The sequence below is a fragment of the Ischnura elegans genome, chromosome X (assembly GCF_921293095.1).
Source record: "Ischnura elegans chromosome X, ioIscEleg1.1, whole genome shotgun sequence".
NCBI classification, from domain to species: Eukaryota; Metazoa; Arthropoda; class Insecta; order Odonata; family Coenagrionidae; genus Ischnura; species Ischnura elegans.
Genome location: NC_060259.1, coordinates 76323236 through 76341762, shown reverse-complemented (window position 1 = coordinate 76341762; position 18527 = coordinate 76323236). Strand labels below are relative to the sequence as shown.

The following is an 18527-nucleotide window of genomic DNA, read 5'->3' as shown; positions in this document are numbered from 1 at the left end:
TCACCCTAGGCTATGTACCTTGATAATGGCACGAGCTGCTGAAACCATGGACGGTTTAAATAAAAGTGTGTGGAAACAGACAAGTGGTTTTACTAAGCTGAATATCAAAGATTTCCACCGTATCAAGCCGGACACTGTATCTTTTATTCAAAGTTGACAAAAGCAGGAAAGGCAATAATGGAAGCATTCGAAATGTGTTGCAAGCAAACATTGATGAAGATTAAATGGATCTACTGAGAGATAAATGAGGAATTTCTCCTAAGGGTGGGATAAAAAGAGAAGTCTCTTGAAAATCTTTAGAGCAAAACAGGACAAGTTTATCAGCCACATAATGTGGCATGATAGCCTGATGAAGACAAATATGCAAGAACAAGCAGATGGGAAGAAGGCGAAAAAAGGCTACAAAGAATATATGTAGGTTATTATAAAGAAAAAAGATGTAACTGTTAACTGGCAGGAGAGCAGAGTGGAGAGTTGTGTCAAACGAATCTTAGGATTGTTGATTTATGATAATGATATTAGGTAGGCATTTCATCAAGCAAGCTTGGAGTCACCAATAAGGTCTACACTCCAAACAAATGCAGGCCTCTCTCTTACTTGGCCCTCCTTTTGCACAGAGAAAATGCACAGCAGGGTGGGAGCAGGCGTTAATTCACAGGATTGGGAAAAATTATGAGGATTTGTTTTCATCTGGTCTGATAACATCAAATTGATTAGGAGATTGAAATCAGCAGAACAAACACAAAAATATTGAGGTATGATTAAAAGATTGAAATTACATACCCTAATCTTCATCTAACTAATTAACAGAGGCGGAAAAAGTAAAAATTATCAATTATCCTTCTATTTTTATCAGACCATACAATGTCAGGCAATCACAATAATGGAAGATATGTGTCATTAGCAATCAGTGTATGAACCATGGGACAAAATGGCAGCCTCAAAAAGTTAATTTCCATTATGAGTAAAAATACACAGCATAAAAGACATTTTAATTTACTATGTAGAAACCAATGACTATGATATTATTAATGTTAACTAATGATCATAATGCACTGCAAAAAGCCTTCGCTACAATATTTTAAGTTACAAATGGGATGCTGGCTCTTGGCCGACTTCCCCATAGGAAACAACATGGGCTGCCAGCTATCTTCATGATTCTTATTATGCCTGAGGTCACCTGAAAACCTTGCAGCACTGAGAGTTGAATCAGAAATAACAAAACAAATTCTCATCAATTGTTTCATCATTGGGAATTCCTGAGGATAACTCATGAGGAATTTCTGGGGAAAAGCTTTACTATTGGAAGAATACTCAATTTATTGCCATCATCATCATCATAAGAATTAGTTGTACATAATATGTAATTATAAATATATGGCTACACATATTTACCCACATTACTCAATGAGCCAAGGTAATTTGGTCAGATGCACTGAATACCTCCATAGTTTCCCCTCTTTGAGCCATATCTCCCCTTGGTAAAGACTAAAAGAGAGATGCCAGCCCCACAGAGCAGAGCAAACTCGCTGAAATAACGTTCAGAGATGCACACGGTGCAGAGGAAGGATTAAACACTTTTACTCCCATTTTCCACTAAAATAAATCTTATTTCTTGGCAGCAACATACATCATTGACTAGGAACACAAGAACAAAGGCAGAAAACTAAATACAATAAAAACCAACACAGTCTTTAAAATATCCCATATTGTCATCAATCAATACCACTTCCATTTTGATAGCTGGAAATCCTATTTAAAACATTAAAAAACAACTCCAAAGAGAGTGAGGGAGCCATGAAACACACAAGAGTCATTGAAAAGGTCCACACGTAATTTTACACTCTCCACATAATACATTTTCCCATCTTTTTTTCAAGCCAAAGGGTAATACCAACTGCCACATCAAAAAATCAATACCTATTGCAATATAAGAAGCAAGACAAGAACAAAGGAATAAAAGAGTGTGCCTGAATAAGTTTTGAGAATACTATTATTTCTCAATATTCACATTTGTTTCTGAAGTAAAAATTATTAATTTATCCACCAAATATCTCCCAAATTTTCCCAGAGCAACATAAAACTGAATGACCAGTTCAAAACCAGATAAGTTAAAATGGAACTTAATGTTATGGTGCTATGAGACAATTTGAGGAATATTTACGGTAGAGTGACGAAGAGCAAGTGCATCAATACCAAAAATAATAAAAAGCTTCACAAAGTCATGCAAAAATTAACAGTAAAACAACCATTAAAATGAGTACTTTCTCGAACAGAACTTGTATGTGCAACCTTCGTGCCATTGGCAGAGCCACTTGACACCCTCTCAGCTATTGCTCCAAATTTCCACATATCACTCATTATTGCAAAAAAGCAACAGAGCAATGTCCAAGAAACAGGATTATTGATTATATCACATTTAGATATTCCATTACACCCATCAAATGAGCTTAACTGCAAGAAAAGGGGACAAAGCTTCATAATTATCTTTTCACAGGTTAGCCTCAGGCCATTTTCCCCAGTGCTAACTATGTTATACTCACTAAATAAACAGACTTTGTTATACGTCAAAATGCTGTCAGCAATAACACCATAAGTGTTAAAGTTACAATTAATGATGCGATTCCTTCACAAAGCATGGTCTGTTTACTAAGTAAAGATAGCGTCTTGGTCACTTAGGTAAACAGACCAAATGCGACACAAGTGGCTCCTAGACCTTTCCCTGGGTTACACACACTTTTAAAGAATGAGCATCAATTTTGTAATAAAAACAACAAATGGCACTGGAAAACACTTGCCTTGCAAAATTCACTTTAAAAATGAATAGCAAATGATAAAATAAAAATTAAAAGAACATGACAAATAAAAAAATGTTCATGAAAAAATATTTATGAAAACGCAAGTGTCTTTGAACAGCTATATGCCAGCATATCAACTAGCTTATCTTCACTGTTACTAGGAATTCACTTCAGAAGCACACAATAATTATAAATATTTGTATGTAATAACACCACACACGTACACACTCACAACCATCACAAATCTATATTGGACACCAGATTTCAAGCAATTATTCCTTTTTTTTTTTAGGTTCACTTGACACTTCCACTTGGTGCTTATGCCTTTGCCCACTGGGTAATTACACCTTTTTTTAGTTTCTTGGAGAGCACACTCATTTGTACTGATACATGTCCACAGGCTAACTATTTAACCCTCAGCTCCAAATTCAACCTACATTAGTCCCTTTGTTAAGAACTCCGTGAGTCTGTTCCCAAGTCACCACTGCGAGCATCAACACTAGACTCTGACTGGCTGCCATTCTCAGACGATGCACTGCTCGACTGTCCAGACTGATCAGAGGCCGCCTTTCTCAGTTTGGGCTTAAATTCTGTGATAATGACTGTCACATTATTCACAGTCACCTCCCTATGCTGTGCTGAGCTTCGGTCCACATTTTTCAGTCTTGGCCTATAAAAAACATACATTTGAACCAAGAAATTACTTAAAAACATAATCATTATCTTTTTCACATTAATTTCCATAGAATAATATTTCCCTTGACCTGGAATTTAACCAGAGACCTTTGGCTTTCTACGCCAACGTGCAGACAACTACAATATCCAGGTTCCAAAATTCCCTATACAAATCTACCAAGGTTCATGGTGGTCATCATTGCGGTATCATCCAAAATGGCAACACAAGGGAATAATGGGCTCCCAAGAAGCCACTACCTAAGGTGAGCCCCGGGCAGTGAATCATATAATTCTAACAGGCTTCTTTACTTATCCATTTTTTAAAGTTTAATTCAGGTCCATAATAATATCTTTTTCTCATTTCAAAATATACATATTTTCTATTTTCACAACCTCGTTCATTTTAAAAATTACCTGGAACTAAACCAAAGGCTATAAAAAATGCCTATGAGGCCCCACTTCCTAATCTATTCAGCTATGAGGGTACAAAACTTTTCTTAAAGACACCGTAAGATAAAATGCAAATACAAGCAGATATGAGTTTACAGGCAATTTTTCATGAAGCAGCTGCTTTGTTTGTTTGAAAAAAATGTTTGAAATTTCTAGTACGTCAGTAACATTGACTAGCAGAAACACATTCTATTACCTCCAAAAATCAGTAATATGTCGGTTACTACATTATATCTTGTTTAAAAATAAACACTGTGGGAAACTTCTGGAGTATGGATCAGATAATTGCAGATGCTGATCAACATAAACTAACGCCTACTTCTGAAAGAATAGACTCGTTTTGCCAGGGCTAAAATCAGATCAATAAGGGGATAAGATTAAGCTTCAATCAAATAAAAAAGTGAGATTATATGGAATATTACGTTTTTCAATTATAGAAAGAGAGGAATATCTATTCAAATAAGCATTCTTTAAGTCAAGGTGCAGGTACTACTATACCAAAATGCAATGATACTGATTGGCTCTAAGAAAATATTTTTAGTTTCAAGTTTACAATTATAATGTTCATGAGGAAAAGAGAACAGCTCTCACCCTTTCACTGCCAGACTATTTTGCCCAGTATACTGAAGAATGCCAGGGCTTTTTTGGCAAATTTTTAGATTTTCGCCTACGAATTTATGTGAAGGCTAACATGCATTTTATGAAGCTAGTATTTTTTTCATGTGCTCTCAATTTTGAGTACCGTATAAGCGCGTGTAAGAGACGCACCCCTATTTTGAGCATCGGAGCTAAAAAAAAAAAAAAAACTTTTCGGCATTTTTTATCCTATCGCGCAGCGTTGAAGACTTAAGCCTGGACTTTCGACAGTCATCAAATTTTCCACTTTCAACACTAATAATTCACGGGACGTTTTTCAGCTAAATTTACATGATATGTATGGTGCTCGGAGATTAGTAGGTATTCACTTGTAGCCTTAACCTTATGATGCTTACTAGGGACGGTCGGATCGGATACCTCAGATCCAAATATCCACGAATAATGCCCTTCACCTCAATGTACTTCGGATCCAAATTCGTCGAAGAAATTGAATCTGAATTCGAAATTTTCAATCATTGCTTTCGTGAATGCAACGTCCCATAAGTGGGAGTAGAAAGAGTTCCGATCCTCTCTTTTCGCATACGCCGTTGCACTACGATGCTTTTCCTACTCACGTGCAATTTTTCTTAAAGCTTTCGTAGGAGTATTGCAATAGAATTGCAGCCATCGAAAATTTTAAAACAAAACACGACAGGCACATGGCGTGAATCTTCCCAAGAGATTGGACAACAATTGGGGGAATCTCAGCGCCGTTAGAAAATAACCACGGCGTAGATTTCACAAAATACCCATCAGCCCATGCCTCTAACGTTTTTTTCCTTTCCGAGACCCCACGGAACACAAATCAAATCAAAATATCAAGTTGCGCGGAAACAATCGAAACTTGTTTCATTCCTTCCCCATCTCACCAACTGACCTTGATCGATCTCCCAGTTTCTGGAGGCTAAATGGTAAAGGTGAGTCACCTACTGAGCCCGAAGATATCTCGATAGCTTTCAATAATTGCATGACACGCACGAGGTTCAAAACAAGAAAGAGATCTAACACGACACATATCTGACAGAATTTAAGTTTTTAAGCTCTAATTGATTGACACTAAGATTTATAGTTACGACAAGGCTACTAATATTCAAAATAGTCCGAACAGTACAATTTCGGAAGAAACAAGTGTAGCATGAGCGCATTTTAAACTAGACGAGACTGACTGGAAACTTCAGGCAACTCAAACTGCGTATATCACATTGCTGTGCCTTCGCCCCTTCGCTTTGAAGACAACGACGTCACATGCAAGATCGGACGTGTTCTTCCCTTTCTCCTTCGCCCTCAGCCTCGTTGTGGAGGAAATACGGAGGGAGTGAGCTCGTTCCCCTCTACCTCTTCTCCAGCACTCTTCACCTATAAGCATTTCCGATTTCTTCTATCCGCCATTCAGTCAAACAATGTTACCACTTATGTTGAATTTTTTAAACAGGAGGTTTTGACACCAATATAATTTTCAATCGCAACAACCCTTATAATAGCGTCTGAAGACGATTTTTGAAAAAGCAGGCCCTTCGCGTAATGGAAATTACTCGGCAAGATAGGTGTTGACTATGGACCAGGTATTGTCCTTCATAACTGCATTTTTCCCTACGTTTGATAAGCGAGTACTATATGTAGTATAAATGCAGCGGTATGCCCACTCGTAGCAGTAAATTTAGCGTGCCCTCCAGAGCGAAATATCCCGCGTGATCTTTTCCATATTCACATCTGAGGTACCTACCGACGTGACTGCGCGATGCTTACGAATTAGAAAAGCAAACAGGAGCATTTTAAAAATACGTCACTATGGGATAAACTCCCCTGCCTGCCGCTTGTTTTTGACCTAGGGTTTCAGATGGTTGACTCATGCTGAAAACCAAGGCCACGCAGTTCCCCTTAGACTAGCGACTGGTGAAAGGGAGGAAGGGAAGATAAGAAGTTTGTGTAAGAGATATTTTTCGGCTGCAATTTCTGGGAAAAAAGGTGCGCCTCTTACACGTGCTCATACGGTATGTTAAAGCATTACAGATATTAAAAAAATAGTTACCAAAGCTACACGAAGCACAAAAAATGAAAGTTGGGAGTGTAAAAAAACCCAACCCATAGATCGGCCCCTGGCACTCTTGGCAGATAACCCTGGGCCGATAAATCGTCCCACTGGCACTACAAGAGTCAATGTTAACCTTCAAAATTAGAAGACAGAATCAATCACTTACGGATGCCGACTCTTCTTCAAAGATTTTGAATCCGAGGACGAGCCCTTCTTCTCCAGCTTCTCTTTCTCTTTTTTGCTTGGCTTGAGAGGCGTTGGCGTGTACTGTTGAGCAACCTGTTGAGCCACCAACTGGGGGTTGATCCTCGGCTTCCTGAACATGGAAGGGGACACAAAACATAGGAGTCAGAGATTAAAATAATTAGAGCGGTCACAAAAAACAGAGTTGTTCCACTGACATAATAACAGAAACAACTATATAATTTGCCAGGGTAATGATAGAAAACCTCACATTCCACACTGGTTATCATATGGTATTTACTCACTACTAGTTTTGCTACACAGTAGCAGTATCAAGTAGCAAATATGTATGTAGTGGTATTTACCAATTGATAACACTACACTGAAGCAAAACTAATTTTTAATAAATACCACATGATAAACACAGTTGAATGCAAAGTTTTTAATCGTTGCCCCATAAAATGGAGTTCCAGAATGCTTAAGGTGAAAAACAAAGCTTTGGATAAACAAGTGCAGAAACGTTACATCTATTTAGTCATACTTTTTTGTAAACAATATTTTAGCTCTGAATACCTATATATGTCAAGCATTTGGAATTGATATATCAAGATGAATACAGTAAACCGGGAAAACTTTGACAGGTTTTGAAAAATACTATGTTTGGCAACCTACCAAGTTACCGAACTAACCAAAAGGGGCACTAATGTTTTTATCTCACAGACAATATAATTGAACCTCCTTACAAAGAAACCAGTGCTATCTTTACCATATCAGATGAAATTGTCAAAGTTTTCTTTTAATATTGAAGTTAGTGAATTTTAAACATTCCACTTTCAATGTTTGGAGTATATCTACGTACCTTTCTTCATGTTAAAGAGTTTTCAAAGTTCAAAATAATTTTTTCCATTCTTTTATTGAGATTTCCACTGATTATAACTTAGTTGGTAAAGTTGCTTCAGTTCCAGGGAATCTTCGCCAACTATGTTTTTAATTTTTTTAGTGTATAACACTTCTCTTAAGTTGTCATTTTCACACATTTTGAAAGTAGAGTGACCAAGACTAATGGTTTATGATGGTTTAAAGCATTATTGCACCTTAACTAACAAGAAAGCAGTTGAAAAAGAAAAAAGTTGCAAAATTGCCCTAGTTTACAGTAATTGAAATAGAGAGAATCTAAAATAATACTAATATAGAAAGCACTTGCCTGGTGGAGGTCCCTTTCCTGACGTCACACATCAGGCACTTGAAGGCTTCTGCAGTATTTCTATAAGTACACACACTGCAATCCCAGAAGTTGTCCTCAAGAACTTTAGCATGCCGTTTAGTCCTCCTTGAACAAAGTGAAAATTTTCTGCATTACTCGATTCACACAAAGCGATTGTTTAGTTAATCAGGAGAATTGGAAGTATACTGGAGCTCACTGAAAGTGAGGTTCTACAAAAACCAGATACTCCCTTTCAAAAAGGTCTTCTGAACATGCAACCAAATCCTGCTTTTAATGAGTGCTCAGATGATGGAGCACACGTAAAGAATTGTTGGCATGAGAGAAAACTCCATTTCTATATTACCTATGTCACCTCAATTGGGTGGTTCCCTTCAACAAAGAAAATAGAATATGTAAATGGTTCAGTGGCCCAATTATAAAATGTTTTTCTAATACTTAAATGATTAGGAGTAAGAAATCCCCTTTAACAAGGATTTAAATATCAAATATAAGCTCATTTGAAAATCTCAAGAGCTCAGAACTATCTCACGTCATATGTGTAGGTGCAGCACTTATAATATGATATCACTGGCAGCTTTTTTAATAGTTAAGGATTGGGAAGTTATCATTGCCTGACCTATGCATAGTGTTTCGGAAGCCCAATACTTTGAAATTTTTTTTGTAATAATCATTGTAGACAATATTGAAATTTTGATTCTAGATAAAAATGTTGATCTCGACAACAAAACTTTAATTTAGGGCCTGAGGAGCTTGAACTATATGTATACCAAAAACATGCCATAAATGGGCTCCTATACTGAAAATAAAAAGTGTTCTGGAATTGGTCGGGAATGATGCCATGGTAAAGAGTATGAAGGACATATTTTTAATATTTCTGCCACAAAAACCTTGTCATATTTCAAATATGACTTGAGGTTTTTGAGGCAGCAAAATAGATAAAATGATTTCAGTTCTTGAGGTACTTAAGACAAATCATGTAAGAGTCTTAATTTCACGCATGTATTCATTGCTCTTTTAAAAGCTCCTGGAATTAAAATGTGCACAGCAGCACGGAGATGAGGAGCAAGTGACCTTGGGACGGGTTGTTTTGAGGGGAAGGCAAAGTTACCCTCTGGTGTACGCCTCAATGAGAAGGTAGGGTTTTTAGGCCAGTCAAAAGGGAAAATTTTAAGCTGTTTATCTTAAAAAATCAAATGCTAGGTGGTTAGTAGTGATGGCGAGCACTTTAAAATGGAGCACCACAAGAAAATAATCACTTTCATCTACACCTCTTTCTCCTTGCAGTTCGTCAAAATAAATTTGCCCAGGCCGAAAATGGATTGAAAATGAAAAGGAGACTTCGTTGGTTTCCACTAATTTATTTTGTCCGTACGACATGTTTCGAACCATAGAGGTCATTCGATTCCATTTTGAACCATAGAGGTTCGAAACATGTCGTACGGACAAAATAAATTGGTGGAAATCAACGAAGGAGTAGTCTCCTTTTCATTTTCCAGTATTAACTTCCTCATAGTTGAGCCAAATACAATTGAACAAAAATGGGTTATTGCACAGGTGCCACGAAATTTAATAGAGCTCTACCATCATCCCATTTAGTTTAGCATTCACTTTACAAAAACATGCATTTCATCTTCCATAACTTTTAATTATCATCTGTTGCATCTCTGCCATTCATACTGAGATTTTTCTAGCAGTATCTCTTCACTGCCACCACTATGAATCTGATACTAAACTTATTCTTTGCAAGTTCAAAAATATTTTCCATCAGTAGGGGGAATACGATTGGAGAAAAAGCATGCTATACTCACTGCTTCAAGCACTTCAAGTTTAGAAATGTTTCAAGGTAGTAGGATATAATGTCTTTTGTTTTCAGAAAGAATATCTAGCAGTAACTTGAAGAAAAAAAATCATCCTTGTGCATTAGAGAGGAAGACCTATTTACCTTACATTAACATTATTGTGATACCTTTTACGTATGTTGGGTTGTTGTTAATCACAATTATTTATCCTGGGTTGTCAGGGTTTGTTTCTTTTTTAGCGAGTCGGTTGTTGGAGAAAAATAAAGGCTACTGTTTTGCTCCTATTTCACTGTAGCAATTGAAAGAAGTAAATAGCTGTGTTCGCACCATAGGGAGTCCTATGCTATAATCGCCACTCGCTTGCTTTTTTGTTTGTTGTGCACCCATGTGGGCGAGGGTGCGATAGTTTAAAATTAAATTTATTAAAAATAAAATTTTGCTTGTTAGCCATGAACGAGAGTTGTTAGTGTGTCGTCGTGTTGGAATGGCCTCCAGCTGATGCTGCCTCAGGAAGCCATTGACGGGAGCCCAAAATTCAGGCGAGTGGTGATTTGGATAGTGTGGGACTACCGGCACATATGCAAAATACAGTCCACCATAATAGTGCCGTATCGCAGTGGCAGCGCGTGCGTATATGCATGTTAGCAAGTGCACACCCAAAGATGAATAAATTATAAAAGAAAACTATTCCTTTGCAACGCGAAGGATATAAGTACTAAAAGTACGTCTGCATATGCAAGAAACATGAGCCTCCGAATGCTACAGCTATCTCCCTTTCGAATTCACCGCTCTACTAGTGTGCGATCCCGTGGCATCATGCCAGGCGCATTTTCGGTCTGTGCGATCGCTTGAGGGAGCTCTGGTGGGACGAGGTAAGCGGGGGGGTATGTGCTGTTCAAAGGGGCGATGGGAGCAGACTCAAAACCATGCGAATGCGCACGCGCATGTTTTTGGTGACTGACTAGCAGGTAGTGTAGTGGTGTAGCCGCCACCTACACTACCTGCGCCCAGGATCCTAGTCCGTCTACAGAGCCATCTGTATAGCCGTTTTCTACACTACTTCCTCATAGGGTGTAAGGAAAAGAAAATGAATTTCAACTACCGTCACTTGTAAAGGTGTGTTGAGAATAATTATTTTCATACATGCTAATATTATTTCTGTTCATGCAATTTTAAGGGTAGAGTGTACCAGTGATATGTTTTGCTTGCTATGCATTCTATTACGACGAAATATGACGCTCATGGATTAGGATTAACATAATATAATTAAATCATCCTATATCTACTCTAATGCACACCCTAGATAAATTACCACCAGTCGCCACTGCCGTATCGCATACAAATTTTACATATGTGTAGAGACTTTTTCCAGTAACCAAAGTTACAATACATTATGCATTCTACCATCGTATACACGTAGATCACATATTTTCTACAACCAATATTCTATCTATTCAACTCTGGTGTAAGGAAAACCATTTATAATGAATGAAATTTATGATTTTTTTTCCTATCATGTGCAAAGAAAGGTATGACTTATTTCCCATATTTTGACTTCAGTCAAAGAAGAAATTGGGCAACATCAATTCCCTGATATCTCATAGTCAGTGGAATGGTACTCATGAAAAATCAGCTGCATCACGTGGGTCCTTTTTAATATCAACAGGATAGCTGAACATTAAGTTTATATTTTGGTGGCTGAGATTTAAGAATTCTGTCAGCCCTTGCAATGAGAATGATTTTTTAATCTTTTCCTCATAACACCTGATTTAAAAAAGGGATTATGCCATGATAGATACATTGCAAATAATTGCTTCATTTTCTTTCACACATTATCATTTATACTTCATTTTCTATCATGATCAACTTCTTTAAGTAAATATTTTAGTAGACAATCTATTTGTTTGACTATTATTCACTTTCCATTCCTGTAAGTAAGCTAATGCTAAAGCAGTCAACTGATTTCCTTACGATGAATATGTTAAGATACCTCATATTTGCTAATTATTTTTCAACATCTAGAGCAAGAGACATTACATGTATACTCCTGAAATGATAGTACAAAAATTAACTGCACTGGATGTAATGAAATGCAAGGACCTAGCGATAAACTAAGAGTATTACAAGCTCCGCGTAGCAACAAAACTATCTGGTGAATTTCCATCCCCCATACAAAGAAAGAAGAATCTTATGCCAATTTTATAATAGGCCCGTAAATGCGTATAAGGGTAATGGTGCACTCAATTTATTAAAAGATATGTAACATCGTCAAAGAAGAAAGTCCAGCACAGAATATCACACCAACACGACCAAATCATAGCTATGATTTCAAAGAATCAATACAAAACAAAATCTGAAGGCGTTACAAAATCACATTCCCGATTATTTTGGATAATAATCACTTAATTCTGCAAAAGAGGTATACGGATCAAATAGATAACACTAAAAAGGGCTGCAAAGAGTCGTAAGAGTGCTAACGCGAGTAACTTGGGAACATTACTGGGATGTCAAAATTGATGAAGCATATATCAAAGTATCTTATCACTGTCTTTTCCTTGAGGCCTCTTTCATGAAAAGCACAAGAAAAACGCTACATATTCACGCAACAGTCATGAACATTTACTTCTATCTATAAAAGTAACCATTGGATACTGAACTATCACATCTTGAAACGCAATATGTTTACATTGCTGTTACGCAAGTTTTTGTCGTCTTTCACCAGAATAATTAGGCAAAAATACACGATTCGCGCAATGAGAAAGCTACTAATAACGAATACGATGGAATTCCACCATCATAAGGCAATTATATCTCCTCAAGCCATTGTAAGGTGAAGTTATCTCCACGATTACGCCCACTTCAGTTTTTGGAGTTTTACCACAAGAAACCACTTTAAGGTAAATAAGGTACAAATCAGTAGGAAAAGAAGACTTCAACAATAAGTTTGGACTACATACTTTTCACGATCGGGAAAGTGGTCTTTAACTGTTGAACAGAAATAGTTACCCACTCTAGGAACATCAATGACAGCAATGGACATAAAAATAAATACAGTAATAACTCAAGATGAAAAATATTTTCGATGCATTTTTTAATTGTTCCTCCAAATAGAAAAAATTACCTATTTGGGCTCTTCTTCTGGTCCATTTTCAGACCCAAAATCGGTTGGGATGAAATTCTGCCATCCCCTTCCTCCGCTTCGCTTTTTCTTCTTTTTTCTCTGTCAATATCATCCTCTCTTTCTCTATCTTCTTCCTCGTATTCACTTTCTTGGAACCGTTCCCCCTCCCTCCCAACTAAGCCCCTCTTCATTTCACTTCACAATTACCACCCGATTCATCAGCTTTCGGAGTGATTGACAAGACGCTTGGAGTCCGACACGCTACATCGTACTTCATACGTACCCTCACCACCCTCACCCTCACTGCCTTTGGGCACCAATACCAAAGCAAAATCAAGAACTAGTGCCACCGACTCGAGTATGATTATAGTACTGTTCGCAGTCCGCAATCCCGATTAAACAAACAATCATATCGAACCCACCAACGGTGGTTCGATTCCAAATAAACCAACGAACTCAATACAAGCACACCATGATCTTGAAGGAATGAAGCTGATGAAGCCCACCCTACCGACGAATCGTTCTCTATGCTCTCTGATCCATCGAAGCAAAAGATGGCGCATTCGTCCATCTTGGAAAAGAACTCCGAGCGCTCTATTTAAAAGCACCCAGCTTTCACTATTTTTTCTTGAATAATATCAAACTGATCGGATAAAAATTACAGCAATAATAACTGGAATAATTTATCATATTTTAATTTGCTTAAAATTCATTGCCATCATATTCGAATTTTCCACATTTTTCAATTAAAAGCATTTAAAATATGATATCCCCCCAACTGATCTTGATTCAGCTGATCCTGTTAGCGGCAATAGAAGGCAATCGCTATCAAGCAAAAGTAAGGATTGCAGATAGATGCCTTTATCGATTATTCACTCTGCCAATATGCCTCCAAAGTTAACTTTTCTCTCGGTATTTTAAATACTTGCTTCCCGAACGCTCAACTTTTCCAATTACAGCATAGCCAGTTAATCCTCATTCGTAAATGATCCATAATTACGAGCTCAGCCCCTTTGAAATACAACAAGTTACTCATGTATCTCAAAGCAACTTGTACTTAAAGTGTTTAAATATTTAAAATCAATCTTGATTTTTGCTTGGTAAATATTTCTATCGTATTAAAAAAAAGATTGGGAAAATGTGTGAGAAACTACCGAGGCTACGCTAAAATTTATAAATACCTAAGCGTCGGAAATTCGACATTAAATTTATATGAATATCCATTTATTTACTAACAGAATCTGAGGAATTTCCGTAGCATTGAATACCAAGTTCAGTTGCTCTGACGTCATATATGCTACTCCCTCTGCGTCCACAAGTAAATCATGCTTGTGACAATGCATGAACGAACGGATTGAGATAATATTGAGGCGAAATTCTTCAAATGGAAGAGCTTGTTGATAATATGAATAAATAAACCCCATCTAAAATTCCCTGGATGCAGTGGCGTAGCCAGACCTTCCGGACCCCCCCTCCAGAAATATAAAAATGCAATTATTTTCCTTCATAAAAGAAAACAAAATATTGAAAAATCATAAATTTAAAAATATTTCTTTAACAAATGAAGTTTTTTATTATGAAAAGGGCTAAAATTAGTTAAAAACCCTCTACTTAGAACCCTGTTTTTCAAAAATTTCCTATGTGCAAGAGAACGAGAGTGAATAATCGACTCAACGGAGACCTTCGTTTGTAATTGATCTGAATGCACTTTTTGCCCTCCTAAGTGACCAAAAGTCAGAAAAATAGTTCATTTGATATTTTAAAGTATTTTTCATGAAGCTGGGCAGAAACATGTAAAAGAGTATAGCAGCTGACTTAATGTAGCGAGCCAAGGAGAAGGCCACAGGGGAGAGAGGAAGCCATAAAGGGTGGAGGCAAAAAGAGGCCATTGCGATTGAAGGTTAAGGCCATAAGTAAAGAAGAAGGAGGCTATTGGAGGAGAGGGGAAGCTATCGAGGGCAAAGGGAAAGCCAAGGGCAAGAGGCATCATGGGGAGCAGAAAATGATCCACATAGTGGTCATATGGGGGATGAGGTGGAGGATTTTGACTTCCACTATAATGAGATACATAATGTCATTCTTTAGGATGTTACCAGTGGAAAATGCATAGAAGTTGGTCACCCTACCCTCTATTGCCCAAAATATGATCGTAACTGCCCCCACAAGTCAGCAGGGGAAGGAGATTCTGGGTTTAAGAGCCAAGTTGTAAACCAGGAAAATCAGTCCTTATCTGAGTAAGACTTTTGAAACAAGACTGCGCCAGTGGTGACATTCACGGGTTGCTCCTATGTGCAAAGAGAATAGGAATTTGGTGGCTCAAGAGAAGAATGGGCCAAGAGAAACAGCGATATCCTAACAAATGTATGGCTGGAATAATGGATAATAATGGTTGTGCTACCATTATCTTTGAAGATTACGTCCCGATGGAAAATATACCCTCCCCTTCCCTAGTGACCCATAGGTTTCCAGATAAATCTTAGATAGATAAAATAAGATCTTCTGATACATTATGAGAGACTTGGGGGTGATCTGTAACAAAGAGGAAGCTATCAGTACATCATCTCTAAGGTGAGGATAGTCCCAAGAGCCCAAGGTATTCAGAGTTTTAAGAAAACAGAGTCAAAGACTGGAGAGGGCTATGTCAGCATTGACTCTGAAAAGTTAAGTTAATGCTTTATTTGTTAAGTATCATAAGTTCACCACATGCTAAGACATTAATGCTTGGATCCATGCAATAGGGAATTTTCTTTGGATGTACACACGAACCTGAGCTCCAAAAATATGGACGTAGTGCTCCACCATAGAAATATTTAACATTGTTTGCATGATATAGAAACATATTAGGAATTTTTTTTTTACAACTAACGCATTATAAGTTAGAAGAATAGTTTCACTATATGTGGCCTGTGCTTCCAGTGATTGATATACATTGGTGAAAGCAGTTTTTCCAGAGCTATTGCTGGCATCATCAGAGGGTAATACAAGACTGCAGCCAAATACGTAATTTCAATTGTTACAAAGTTCTTCACTATTTCTTTTGATTTTGCTTACACTGACTCATCCAATAATTTAAAGCAAAGAATAATTCACATTCCTTCTCCATACCAGGTATGATCTCTATGAAGAATACTGACATTTTGTTAAATAATTTTTTCTATGAATTATGATGAGTAGGAAGGCTTTGTTAAATTTATAGCTGTGGAAATTCCTCCCAAAATACTTTGTATTTCCAAATGCAAAGAGATATATTTTCTCAAGTACGTATTGATGCTTGGCTAGCAACTCTTTAATAACAGACTACAAAATCCAAGCCAACTGACCATGATTCATGACTCACTGAACCTTTATTTTTCGGAGCTCATAAAATGCAAACTAACTCAACGAAGTCAAATGTTAAAAAAATTGTAAAAATATAGCCACAAATATGGCAGAAGGGCAAAGAAATGAGGATATTTACATTAGGAAAGCACCATATAGAGCAGGTGTTGGGGTTAGAGTATGTCCAATATATACTGCATTTTCATTGATTACAGCTCCAGTAGACCACCCACTCTGCATGTCACTGCTTCATGATATTACCTTAAAATCCAATTATATCATCAAACTTATATTATCTCTAACTGGCTTACGTAATCCTGTTGAAATAGAAAATTCTCAAGACACAGAAATCAAGAAATTAGATGGAGACCAATAACACAAATAAAATTAAAAATACAGAACCTTTATTCAAGTCCAGGAAAATTGCCCTTACATAAGGGCCATACATATTTTTTTAATATTTTTACATGCTTTCTTATAAGTGAACCATGTATCATTTATACTAACTAAATTTTTCTTCAACGCTAATTCAGGCATGATTAAGATGTCATAAATCATAACCAAAATATTGGCATCTATGTATATTCTACACAATGCCAACAGTCCACCACTTTGAAACAATGCATCAGCGCAAACACAATCATCACTCTCTCGCCCCCCTGGCTTCCTTCTCTCACTCTAAGCAAATCCAAAACCCTCAGAACACTCTTGGATTGCTTTTAGCAGATACTTTCTGAGTTTATCGTATGTTTCATAGACAGGAAGATCCAACTGATTGAAACTGGAAAATAGACAAACGAACGATTAATCATGATACACACAAATAAATTGAGCTATAGGTGTATGCTATAGTAAAACGTTGACCGCCATACCGGTCATAATGACCAGAGTCGAGTGGCTCCTGTCACGCCACGCCGGTCATACTGACCGGCCTCCGAGCGACTGTTTCAAAGTGGATTTCTGACGCCGGAGTGACCAGAACCTCTTGTTAACGTATGGGCCATGATCGTTGTGTCGTCATAATATAAATATTTATTTTAAAGTAGAGTACAAAATCACATTTAATGTTTTATGATCCGGGAATAGTTAACGGAATGAAAAACACTAATGGCGTCAGAGGACATATCTACTAAAAACATCATGGCGGTCAACATGTTAAAATACTGAGACCCAGCTAAGTAATGAAAAATGAGTATAAGGCAATGTATGATCAATTCTGACTAATAAAAAGAAACTGTGCCAGAGCATTTAAACAATTACAATAACAACATAAAAACCCAGTATTATGTTCTGATGTGATCATTTATTTCCAAGACTGGGTTCCAATTCAAGCATTATCAAGCACCAATCCAAGATGCAACATCCAAGCATTAATTTCATCAACCCAATTGCCATTTTATTGTAACATACTCTTCTGACAGTTCTTGTGCATGCCCTAACATATCTCATGAACCAATAAAACTACCACTAATAACATACCAAGTATGGGCTGAGGGAAGCCTATCAGTAGATCTTTCATCCCTGTGAATTTGGAACTTTTGCATCCCATTCATGCCTTCTAAAGCAGCAAATCCTTGAAGAGGCACTTTCGACGTCCCAGTGACAAACTGGAGAAACTTGGCTCGATCAGCTTGCTCAAACGAGCGTAGAGCTCTCCAGAACCACTTTATCTAGAAAACCAAAAGAAAAAAAATCAATGGCTGTTTTTACAGAAAAACACATTTTTTAGAAGATATATATAAAACATGTAAACAATATGGTAGAGGTCAAGCATATTTGCTGTTGATGAAAGATAAGAGGATCAAAATTCAAACTAATAATTTGTAAGCAGCACACACTTCCTTTGAGCAAAAGTGGAAAACTTATTTAGTATTTTCTAAACACTTCCAATGTATGCATGATAAATTAGAGATTGCTTCCATCCAATCGTCGATCATAAGGTTGCCATTTTTCAATCATTCAAAATACGAAGCAAGAATCATAGCTAATACTTATGATACCTATTGCTGAGTACACGTAGTCTTTTCCTTGAAACTATCTTCACCAGATATTATTATTATTCCATTTCATGCCTGAAGTAATCTATTTCAATGCATGTGCAGAGGTAATTACCGGTATGCTAATATGGCTTCCAAGGGAGAGCCAAAGGCATGTCCACAAACCATTGATCAAGGGATTTCTCCCTTGATTGAATGGCATCTCCCTACATTTGGAACTGGGGAAAGGTCTCCCAGGCTCTAGATGCAACTCTTCATTGAATTTGAGCATATAATGTTCGTCACTATTCCGT

General features: G+C 37.2%; 2 protein-coding genes across 6 annotated transcripts in view; both read right to left on the bottom strand.

Moving 5' to 3' along the window:
• Positions 1-1300: 1300 nt before the first annotated feature.
• Positions 1301-13462, bottom strand: LOC124170774 (YY1-associated factor 2). 2 transcript variants are annotated; one of them, XM_046549729.1, is made up of 4 exons: positions 12920-13462; positions 7979-8104; positions 6758-6907; positions 1301-3468 (listed from the first exon to the last, which is right to left on the bottom strand). In XM_046549729.1, the coding sequence occupies exons 1-4, from the start codon at positions 13108-13110 to the stop codon at positions 3249-3251; spliced, it is 687 nt and encodes a 228-aa protein (XP_046405685.1). In that variant the 5' UTR covers positions 13111-13462; the 3' UTR covers positions 1301-3248. The 2 variants fall into 2 exon arrangements, with proteins under 2 accessions (XP_046405685.1, XP_046405686.1); XM_046549730.1 differs by having other exon boundaries at positions 7979-8101.
• Positions 13463-16624: 3162 nt separating this feature from the next.
• The window catches only part of LOC124171666 (E3 ubiquitin-protein ligase HUWE1), a 116959-nt gene continuing 115056 nt past the window's right edge, over positions 16625-18527 (bottom strand). For all 4 annotated transcript variants that reach the window (XM_046550896.1, XM_046550895.1, XM_046550899.1 and 1 more), the window contains exons 62-63: positions 17717-17907; positions 16625-17018 (exon numbers count right to left, since the gene is read on the bottom strand). In XM_046550896.1, the coding sequence (XP_046406852.1) occupies positions 16916-17018; positions 17717-17907 (294 nt within the window). In that variant the 3' untranslated portion in view covers positions 16625-16915. The remainder of the gene's footprint in view (positions 17019-17716; positions 17908-18527) is intronic.

What these genes read in the sequence shown, in the direction of transcription:
- LOC124170774 (XM_046549729.1), bottom strand. Translation starts at nt 13,110, where the DNA reads ATGAAGAGGGGCTTAGTTGGGAGGGAGGGGGAACGGTTCCAAGAAAGT. An exon ending in CAGAAGAAGAGCCCAAATAG is followed by an intron (nt 8,105 to 12,919) that starts GTAATTTTTTCT and finishes ACTTTGTTCAAG; the next exon opens with GAGGACTAAACGGCATGCTA. An exon ending in TTGAAGAAGAGTCGGCATCC is followed by an intron (nt 3,469 to 6,757) that starts GTAAGTGATTGA and finishes TGTTTTTTATAG; the next exon opens with GCCAAGACTGAAAAATGTGG.